The following is a 12,015-nucleotide window of genomic DNA, read 5'->3' as shown; positions in this document are numbered from 1 at the left end:
ATTTATCTTTTAATAGTTGTCATGTAGGTATGTGTGAAGGACAAGGAATTAATAGTTGTTATTCAAGCATATATTTGTCTAAGAAAATAGTAAAATTCATCAATCATTCTTGGTATGATTGTACTAATTTATTTATTGATTTGATTTTGATTGAGAGTTTATTTTTATGGATTTGTTGTATTAGGTTTTGATCATTGCATATTTTACTATGATTGTATCTTAATTTGTGTTTTAGATGATGAATTGGACATGTTGTGAAGTTTAGATAACCAGTTGGACTATAATTTCACGTTTTAAATTAATTTTTGTGTCTATTGTGATCATGTTGTAGTTTATTAATCAATTAAAATAAGCTTTTAATAAGCTAAGATAACTTACAAGGAGGTTTTAATAATTTTAATTTAACAAAAGGTCATTTTAATCATCCAAAATGAACATGATAGCCAACTGAAATATTTAAATGTTGTTTTAGTCAACCAATTCGTGAATTTAATCAACTATAAATGACAAATTGACTTTTCTTCTATTCTTTTGGTGCATTTAACCAACTAAAATATGTTTTTTCTTGACTAAAATCTAAAAAATTTAAAATAACTGGGAAAATGATTATGTTTTCATCTATGATTTTTTTTTTTCTTTCATGAATTGTCACATTCATCAATTATTTTGCTTCTTCCTCTTATTTTTTTTATTTGTGGAACCTTTAATTTAAGAGAAGAACCGGTTACGGTTAGATCCAGAAAAAAGTAAGTATACAAAGTGAGGAAAATCAAATATATCACTATCATATAGCAGTAAAAAGAAGTCATTTAGATAATAAAAAAATAGAAGTTATATAAAGCATGGAATATTAAGAAACATATTTCACTTTTTTTCTCTTGTAATTGCATTTCATCGTTTTTTTTTTTTTTACTTTTTGTTTTCCATTTCTTTACTTCCTATATTTTTTCATGCATTTTTTTCTCCTTTTCTTTTATATTTCATTTTCTTAAGGATTTTACAACAATTATACATATCAAAGGTAAATTTGCCAACTAATTTACCTAGTTTTTCCATATAAACTCTAAATGAGTGACACAAAATATAATTCAATTAAAAAATAGTGCCCAGAAAAAATGTATTCGTGTAGCAAGAAGTTCAAATGGACAACTGAGACTTTTATTTGAAAAATTTGAAATGTTTCTAAATCATATTCAAGTATGTTTATAAATGTCGCATCTAGAAGCTAATTTGATTATGAAAATTAAGATAAAGAACTTTATGCTAACTATTAATTCACTCAAAATCATCTATATTAAACCTTTTCTTATTAATTTATCAAGACAACATAAACAATTGGATCTAAACTTAAGGGAAATTCAATGATTATAAATGTTGCTGACACACAATGATATATGGAAGAACAAAGATGGGGAATCTTGATTCTAAAGTGGTTATAATGCAAGAAGACGAGGAAAAATATAAGTATTATTTTATTTATTACATATAGAACTCACTAAAGTAATGGTCTAAAATAGTCTTAAAGAAGTCAGAGAATGAGTGAAATCAAGAAAACATTAAACATATCTCTCTTAAATCACATGTCCTCAATACTATCCAAGAAGTTCATGTACCCTGAAAGGCTTACATAATTCTTTAACATTTTTCTATTCTTTATGAAATTTAATCTCTATTTGTTTTAATATTATTTTCGGTTTGAATTTAAAGCAAATGTAATGACATCTTAAATAAGTGATTAAGAAGAAAATGAAGGATACCGGAGTGAAGATTACTAACAAGCATTCAGTTTATCATTCTCAACATAAAAATTTGATAACTTGGATAAGTGCAGACTGACCAGGTACAATTACATACATACAATGTCAGCACCGTAAAAACCCCACTTCATTTCCCTCAGCAAAATTGTCTAAAGCTGAAGTGGAAACGATTCTACAATTCTACAATTACCAACTACAGTAAATGCATTCTCTCCACATAAGAGTGGTGCAACCATTGACTAAGAGGCTCCCCACATCCTACAAAACAGCCTGAATTTCCATTTTCAGTGAAAAATGGGAAACTGAACAGATGCAGCAGTTCATGCACTGTCTGTCTCACAAGAGAAGAACCTGTCACCCTACTCCTTCGACCCCATCCAGTGATGATATCTATCCGGTTAGGGCCAACCCCAGATGTCAGCATTTGTCGACGAAACCAAGCAAGAGTCCTAGACAATGCTGTTACAGCAGTTCCATCAGACATGACATGAAGATTTATAAGCCAATAACAAGAGCTTTTCTCCTTGACAGCGTCAGGGTACACATTTTTTTGTGCAGCCACCTCCCAAACTGAACCAGCCTCCTCCTTTAGCCCAGATTTATGAAGAAAGTCCACAACGGCATCTACAAGTCCTCTTTTGCCTTCTCTATCCTCAGAATGCATAAGGTCTAAGAATCTGCTCACATGATCCCGCACGTTTTGACCATCAGGTCCAGCTGCTGGCATCGACTGTAAAAATGCATGAGCTGGATGACCAGTGACTGCCATAAGCTCACGACAAAAACACATATCATACGACGATTGTGCATCCGTACAACAACTGAGAAGCAGGGTGTAAGTCTGCAAAGAGGGGTTTAAGCCCAGAGCCACCATGTTTTGGAGAAGATAATATGCATCTGGCAATCGATGCACCCTTAGGAATGCACTGAGAAGTGAATTGCAAGTTGGTACATTTGGAAGCAAACCCGCTCTCAGCATTGCCTGATACCATTCCCAAGCCTTCTCAACATTACCAGCCTTTCCCCACAGGTCTATCAGAAGACCATACACGGGTTCATCAGGAACCCAATTGTTCTGTTTCATCTCAAAGAAAACTGCTTCTGCCTCCTCAAGATACCCACAGTGACCAAGTACCTCCATTACAATGCTGTAAGTAACTTTGTCAGGTTTAAATCCTGCATTCTGCATGTCACGGTATAGTTTCAATGCTATCTGATAGTTCCTTGCTTTAGCTTGTAAAGCAATCAAGATATTGTATGTGACAATATTAGGAACACAACCCTGATCAACCATTTCACAAAATAGCCTATGGGCAGCAGATAAGTTACCAGATTTTCCAAGGCAGTTGATCATGACACTGTATGTAAATGTGTCAGGAGAAAGGCCTACTTCTTGCATTCTTTCATACATAGACATAGCCACATCAAGAAATCCAGCTTTTGCATGGATATCTATGAGTGTGCAATAAGTAACACGATCTGGTTCACATCCCCTCTCCTGCATTTGGTTGAACACATTCAGTGCCTCCCTTAGGTAGTTTGCACGGCCATAGCTGTGAATTAGACGATTGTAAGTAACAACATTAGGCTGGCATCCATCCTCGACCATCTGTTCTAGCAATTTGTTTATAGCACCAAACTCTCTTGCACGGCCCAGGATACCAACCATGGTGGTGTAACTATGCCCATCATGCCAGAAGCCTGGTTGTCGCTTTAGCCAGTAAAAGAAGCCAAGAGCAACAGAATGGTCTTGAAGTTGCTTTAGGATCTGGTTAGCTTGGTATGCATCAATTGAAAAATTAAGGTTATAAAGAGCCTTCTCCGTAGCAGGACCCCACTTTAACTGTCTCAGTATATCTTTAACCATATCCACAACATGCCCTGAATTAGTAAAATGCCTGTTTGATGGAGCCATTCCTGCTTGCATATTAACATTCCTTGTGTACTTACTGAAACTTTCTTTGAATGGCCCTGCCATCTGTGGATTTGAATTTGGCATATTAGAACCAAAATTTGTCACAAAGCGGTTTGGACGAGTTCTTGTTCTCTGTGGCAAGGCTCTGCGGTCATGGCTATTTACTGGAATATTGGGAGCTGCCCCTGACTTCTCTGTCCCAGGAGAAGCAACAGGCTTAAAGCCTTTAGCTACATTTGATTTATCACCTTTTCCCTTTGCCCCATGATGATTATTTGTATGTTTTGATGGCCCCGGATGAGTAGAAACGGGTGGTTTGGAATGAACCCCAGTAAAGCTCTCCTTTCTAATTCGCTGCACATTGGAAGATCTAATGTTGGGTAAGGCTCTGGAAGGATCAACCATATAATTCTTAGGGTAGTTTAGTATTCCCATGCCATCTGACAAAGGAAACTTATAATTAACTACATCAGAAATAAAATTAACAGCAGCAATACCGGCCCTGTAAAACTGGTCAGCATTAAGAGAAGACGAATGAGTAACATGGTCCTGAACACCATCAACACCACAAGCGTATGCCACAGCATCTGGTCTACTCGATGCATACGAAGTAGACCGAATTTGTTGTACACAACCAGATTGACCAACATCCCCAGTCTTGAGGGAAGCAGAGCCACTTGCCAAGCTTCCCGAGACCAGTGTTCCTACAACTTGAGATGTGGTTTTGGATACTAAGGAGGAAGGTTTCTGAACAAGCAAATCTTCACTAGTTTTTCTCTGCTGTCTTCTTGACACACATTTTTCATCCTCAGGGCAAGTGCAGGAGTTGCCATCACCCGCATTACATCGCGAACCCCCAAGAAAAAAACTCCTAGCATTACTGGAAAGGGTACTGATCTGCTTTGCTCTTAACATATTCTGTGAACAAAATTCAACATCTCATAATGACAAAACCCAAAAGAAAAATGAAAGTAGCATCACATTGAAGTAAACGAACAGAATACCAACCACAGTAAAATGGGAAATGCAGGTATCATAGCACCAACTATAAGAACACACACACACCTAATTATCATTGTTATAATAATAAACAAAGTCCAATTAAGAAAAAAAAATAGCATGGTCAAAGCAGGCATTTTGAGAGAAGAAAACACTGCGGCAATTCCATTTCACCCAGAGAGACACTAGCGACGGAGAAAGGCAAGCATACTCGTTAAAGTTTTAAAGCAATTGAAAGGAAAAGGCTGTAATTTAGAAAACCGAAAACACGAAACATGCGATGATTCCGAAAGAAGAAAGAGATAGAGAATGGTAGATTGTAGAGATGAATGAAATTTGAGAGGCGTTGAGGGAGTGAAGAGATACCTGCATGATTGAATGGTGCTATGGAAGCATAGAAGGGCTGAGAAAGTGAAGAGAGGGGTGGCGGCTGGTCTGGTTTGTGTTGTGTGTGGCGTTGTAGACTTTTCCAAACAACTTGGGGCAGAAGCTAATGTATCAATGAGCTGAGGTGTGCCCTGATCTCACGCACTCGACCCGGTTCAACCGGTGCTCGGTAATACATATTTTTATATATATTCGGTCCAATTTAAGGAAGATGAGTGATTTTTTTTCCCTCTGTTTTATTTCTATTTTATGTATATTTTTGTATGAAGGTCTGAGATAATATTTATATAAAATGTTTTTAAAATATTTTAATATTATTTCATGCAATTGGTTACTCGTGAATTTGGCCACAGAGAATTCGGATTCGATGGGGATGGAGCCATCACGAGATTATAAGCAGCCCTTCTTAAAATTTCATTTCCTTTTTTACTTTTTTATTTATTTATTTTTGTGTTTTTAAGTGAAGACGAGTGTTCCTTGCAGCCCACGCTCATTCGTGATCCACACGAAGAACACGTAGCCTATTCGTTAGTCTTTCGAATTAGCCAAGGAACATATATTTTTCAATAAATGTCAGGATCTAAGTATTTGAAACAAGGAAAATATTAAAATAGTCCGATTTTGTTTTCAAACTTTTAATTTTAAAAATAAAAAAGTTGTGTTAATTTGATATAATTTTATTTTGAAGAAATTGCGACCAACTTAAAATGATCATGATTTATAAAGTAAAGTTATGTCAAGTTCATACAATTTTAATTAAAATTAAAAAAAATACAATGTATTGAAGATGTATTAAATTGGTACAATTTTAGTTAAAATTTAAAAAATATTATAACATACTGAAGTCGAATAAAATTAGCATAATTTACTCATTTTCGTAATTTTTTAAAATTTTCACCACTTTAATGTTTTTGTCTAAATATGATGTATATGTATGGATAGTAATGATTAATTTAAGCAGTAAGTATAGGGTCTAAAAATAAATAGTTTAATTAGTAATTTGGTATGCTTTTATTTAATTTGGCCTCTTTTTTTTGTTCATTTAAGTTTTATTTTGTGTTAAATCAATTCAATTTAGTCATTTCAGTTAAATATGTATAAATAGCATTAACTATGTCTTTGTAAATGTTATGTATCAGTTCAAAGTATTTTTTTCTGATTTTTTTAAAGTATTTTTTTTCATATTTATGTTTTTGGTTTAATTGAGTTCTAATTTCTTTTATAATCTAGCAATGTTGTTTTTGTCTACGGAATCGAATTAGTAATTAACTAATAAAAAATATTAACTTTTTTTATTAGAGTAATTATATTTATATATAAGATAAAGAGGAAAAATCATTTTTTTCAAATATTAAATTTAAAAATACAATAAGAACTTTATAATTATATTTTTAATATATATTTTTGTTTAAAGGGTGAGTTGGTTCTTGTAATCAATATCAACTTGATATTTAATATCCCAAAATTATAGCATAAAACTATATACTGGTGTCATCATTTTATAATATGGTTACTAGAAAATAAAGTTAACCTTACAATTATTACAAAATAATCATAAAATTTAAAATTTTACAGAAGTCATACACTATTCCAAAACTATGTGCATAAATTGAACAGTTCATACAAAACTATTCACAAGACCGAGCGGGCTTGTACTAAATCGAGGGGTCATCTCCTTCCAAGGACTGCTCCACCGAGAGCTCCTCTCTAACTGCTCACACCCACAAGGTGATCATTGCAAAAAAAGAACCGAACTGGAAACATGGACAGAACAGGAAACAAGGGTAAGCTAACATAATTTAATTGTATACACATACATACATTTCGCACAAGTCCAAATAATGCAATACCAACACTACAACATACCAAAACCGAATACAAGCAAGCATATACAAACTGAACACTATACTCATGCATAGACCGAACACCATAATTCATGTATAGACCGAACACCTGACTTGACCATCCGGATTGTATGAATGTGTAGCTACAGGCGTTTTTGCACTTGTAGTGGTGAAACAACAAGACCCCATCAAGTTACCCCACAAGGTTAGTCCAGTGAAGATTACCTCGATACCTTGAGGTTAAAGGACCTCCTGCCATTCTCACACATGAGTTACTCCTCTCTACATGAGAATGAGTAATCACAGAATATCAGGATAAACACCAGCTTAGCACGATACCCACATTCATACTTTACAATTCCAATACCATCCACGAGACATTCCTCCTTGGAATTCTCTTCCACATTACTTGAAAACATAAATCCTCATCAATTATCATAACATGTCATTCACCAATTATATACTCACTCATAAGACTGAAAACCCTGTGAACATTGGAGACCGAATAGTTTCTCATCACCCCAAATGATATGACCGAACGCTAACACTAGCATAACTACTAGTATAAGACCGAGCGCTAACACTAGCATAACTGCTAATATAAGATCGAGCGCTCCTAAGAAATCACCCACCCACCTAAGACCGAACGCTCATGAACGGTAAAGACTCCAAAGAGACCGAACCCAGTTAATGACCGAGAGACCAAAAATTCTAGAAACCTAAAGCTCATAGTTGTAGAAACTCATAGTTGCAGAAACTCGCTCACCACCAAAAATTCTAGAAACCTATGGTTCACCGTTTAGTGGAAGTAGACCAACCAAAAGACCAGAAATGTGATCAGAATTTAAGAGAAGAAGATGATAAACACATGCAACCAGAAACTTGGCTTGCATGTGCCAGAAAAAAAATTTCTAAGAAGATGATGAACTTACCAGCTCAAAACAACAACTTGATCGGTTCAAAAGAAAGCTCTTGACACCAAGAAAGCTTAGGCACAACCTGATTGATAATCAGATAAACAAGAGATGAGAATTTCTAGAGGGAATGAGGAGGAAATGAAATTCAGAAACTTGGAGAGAAGGAGTGCATGCAGAAGAGAGTAACACGAAATTTTGAAAAGTTCCTTTATATACTACCGTCAAAAATCAATCGGTCCAATCAACTACATACACTTGTCTTCCACTTTCTCTGAATTTCTGAATCCTTACAATTGCTGGATAGGAAACATTTTGGTCAAAAAATTTTAAAAAATTATGTTTAAAATATAAATTCTTTAAATACTTGTGAAAGTTTCAAAATTTCCTTTCCTTAACTACTCGTGAAAGTTTTAAAATAAAATATATATATATAAGTAAAGTTCGATTTTAGGAAAAAAAGGAATTGAGAAGTCGAAGAAAAGTGAAAAGGGAAAGATAGAGAGGGTTGTGTATAATGAATTAAAGAAATTTTATGATTTTAGTAGCCTACAAACTTGTGTATAACTCTCAGAGGATAAAATCGTAACTGACTGTCATCCGTCAAAAAAGTTAAATACTTTTTTTTATATGAAATCGATCTTCTCTCCATACATCACTTTGTCTAAAAACGATAAACAAAATTCCATTAAGTTAAAAAAAATGTACATTGAACTTTAAAACAAACTTGTTCCGAAATAAAATTATTCTAACGTACATCAATTCCTTTTACTTAAAAGTCATCAACATTCATCTAAATTCACACCAGTTTAAAAAAAATTGAAGTACCAACTGGCTTCAAAAATATAAACATAAAATACTCAATTTTCTGTGCAAAATTGCTTATGTTTATAATAACTAAATAATAATAATAATAATATTAATATGTTACCTTCAATTTTTGAATAAAACACAATTGTTTATTTTGAATTCTAATTTTACGTAGATTGTGATTGCTCTAAATGGTTTAAGTGGAATTTCCAGATTAATGTGTTGTAAATTTCTTTTGTGGAAAGTTGAGTTATTTTCATTTTTGTTGATTTTGATGTTTGGACAATATTGTTATTTCTTCATGAGAATTGATACGATAAAAAATGATCATGAAAGTCCAAGTCTTGAACAAAGAAAGAGATTTATGTGAAACTGAAAATATTCAAATAATGAAAGCAGAAACGTGTTTCCACGGGCCACTCTTAGATTTCAACCACCGTCCATGGATGTCTAACTGTGTTCGGAAGGTATGAATTTCTTATCATCAATTTCTTTTATTTTCAGTTCTAATCACAATACATGGAAAGATTATGTTTTCTTTTTATATAAATTCATTTTAATTTCAATTGTCCAGGCCTGCATTTTTCCAGATTATGTTTTAACAACAAAAGATATAATGCCAAGTTGGTAATAAGTTCTTCGTAATTGTAATTTGAATTTTTTAGTTTTCTGTTTGTTTAGTGGTTGTTGTTTCCTATTTCTAGGTAGATGTGCTAAAGACTGAATTGGAGAAAATTTTATAGAATCAAAATATTCGTTTTGTATTGTGAACTCCAATCGCTTGAAAATCTCTTGGATGATTATAATCTTTCTAGGATTATTGTTCGTGGAGGCAAAAAGGATGAAACAAAATTGTAACTTCAATAAGGGTCTTTTTTATTCAGTTGATTTTTTTACTTTGGTATATGTGGATCAACGTTAAACCTTATACCGTCGCTCAAATTCACACATCTGTAAAACAATTTGCTAAAAATTAAAATATAGAATATCAAACAATAATTGCTTAAATGTCAACTAATATAAGAAAGTAAATAATTGAATTTTTTTTTATAGTTACAACATTTATCAATATTGTAAATGTTGAAAGAAGAGGTAACTTGAATATTTAAGTGAACTAGGAGATATAAAATGAGTTGAATAGTCAAGTGAAAAAATAAAAATTATATAATAAAAATATGATTCTTTAGAAGAACTTAAAAGAAAAAAAAACTAAAGAGAGTAGAGAAATAAGTTTTTTAGATTACATAATAAGTTAAAAGTGTTTCAGTAATTTAATACAACCACATATGGAAACGAGACAAATATATATATATATATATATATATATATATATATTTGTTTTCGTATTTGATTTATAAAATTAAATATTACTCATATTCAATTCATGTTTGGTTAATGCATCATGAAAATCAGAATGAGTTCTAACGATATCTACTGGTTAAGGTTTATTTGTCATTTGCAGTTGATGTTAACAAAGTGGTGAATGAAACAAGAATAACAAGAAAAAATGTTTAGTGTTTAAAGTGATAACACTTATGGTTTTACAAGAGATGTGTGAATAAAAGAAAGAATGTTTAGCCCACACTTTACATCAATTGTGGTTAATGTCAGCTCTACATATGATATTAAGATGCAAAGTGACCTAAGGCAAGATGATCCAATGACACCTTTCTTATTCATAATTGTGGTAGAAAGACTGAATGAAGTGATGGATAAATTATTTATAAAAGTTTTATGACTGACGAGAAAAGTCTTGAAGTATACTCTAATTTGCAAATGATGTGATATTTTTTAGGAGAAGCATCGGTGAGTAATAGTTTGTTTATCAAAAGGTGCTATGAAAAAATTCAAATTAGATTTTAGTCTCAAAGTAGACTTGTCCTTGAGTATATATGGATTTATTAGGGTGAAGGACAAAGTAACAAATTCTTTATATTGTAAGATTATATCAATTTTCTTTATGTATTGAAATGCCAATTGAGGCTAACATGAGAAAGGGTAGAAACATGGAACATAAATATTAGGAAGTTTGAGAAGAATCTAACCCTTTTGAAAATAGAAACAATTTTCTTTTACAGGTGAGGCATACCTTATTAACACGAAAATTTCATATTTAACCATATTCTTCCTATTATATTAAAAAGTTTCAAGTAAAGTGGCTAGGATGATTAAAGTATTCGTAATAGGTTCTTACTAGAAAGCAATGAGCCAAGATAAGTGTCAATGTATAAATATGGTAAAAGACAAGCAAATATAGTTGAATTGTGTTTTTAAAACCTTTTGTAAATATCATCTATGATAAAAAATTGATGATAAAATGTCAAATGATAGTTTTACACTTAACAAATAATATGGCAAAGGCCTTTAAAGAACTTAGTTTGAAAAGTTCTTCTTCAATTACTTTAGATTCAATAGTATGCCATATTAACAAGATAAGAGAAGAATGATTACTAAAAAATTTTGTAGTTGTTCGTTTGACAACGTAGACTACGTTTAATTCTTAATCAACTAGTTAAGTTTCACTAGGTAGTTTAGATTCAATAGTATGCCATATTAAAAAATAAGAGAAGAATGATTACTAAAAAAATTTGTAGTTGTTCGTTTGACAACATAGACTACGTCTAATTCTTAATCAACTAGTTAAGTTCCATTAGGCAGACTTATATTGCAAAGTACAAATGAATATTCTTTCAAACCATAACCACTTTTAACTAACTTCATTTGAGTGTTCTTTCGAACCATAATCACTCCTAACTAACCTCACAAAGTATTCTTTTACAACTAGTCACTCTTGACTAATCCTATTGAGTATTATTTCGAATTATAGTCACTTTTGACTAACCCTATCGAGTAGTCACTTTTGGTTCAACATGAGTTTTCTTTCTAATATAGCCACTTTTGCCTAATCTATTGAGTATTTTTTTCAACAAGAAGACATTATTGGCTCAACATGAGTGTTCTTTAAAAAACAAGTCACTCCCGACTTAATACAAAGAAAATGTCTCTATGATTAACATATTATGGATTTTTCACACTATAGAGGGGGTAGCATTTTTTCCACATTTACAAGGTTAAACTCTATCTACGAGTTTTCTAAAGGTTGAACATAAATAATGTTCTTTTTAAAGCCTTTAGTCATAGAAAATATTGTCACAATTTTAGTACTTAGGAAAATCTTGCTCTTTTCCTCTTCTTCTTAGATCACTTTTAATAAACATGGAAGAAAAAAAGTTACTATAAATCCTTTTCTGATCGTTGAGTCAATTTCAGACTCATTTGAATTTCATCCTTACATACAATGAGCTTTGTAGAGGAAGATGTTTTAAATGCACTTCATGCTTGCATTAAATGTATTTCTCTTTTTCAAGCAAATCTCATAGCTAATTGAA

At 32.3% G+C, this 12,015-nt stretch overlaps 1 protein-coding gene across 1 annotated transcript; it reads right to left on the bottom strand.

The window, feature by feature from the left end:
- Positions 1-1,762: 1,762 nt before the first annotated feature.
- LOC124825744 (pentatricopeptide repeat-containing protein At1g18900-like) lies at positions 1,763-5,189 on the bottom strand. The gene is made up of 2 exons (XM_047298441.2): positions 5,038-5,189; positions 1,763-4,590 (listed from the first exon to the last, which is right to left on the bottom strand). Exons 1-2 carry the CDS (start codon positions 5,041-5,043, stop codon positions 1,951-1,953), a joined length of 2,646 nt encoding a protein of 881 aa, XP_047154397.1. The 5' UTR covers positions 5,044-5,189; the 3' UTR covers positions 1,763-1,950.
- Between the last annotated feature and the right edge of the window lie 6,826 nt (positions 5,190-12,015).

This window comes from Vigna umbellata, chromosome 2 (genome assembly GCF_029865625.1).
Source record: "Vigna umbellata cultivar VRB3 chromosome 2, Vumbellata_1.0, whole genome shotgun sequence".
Classification (NCBI taxonomy): domain Eukaryota; kingdom Viridiplantae; phylum Streptophyta; class Magnoliopsida; order Fabales; family Fabaceae; genus Vigna; species Vigna umbellata.
Note: the sequence above shows the minus strand (reverse complement) of the source record. Positions and strands in the feature narration are given on the sequence as shown.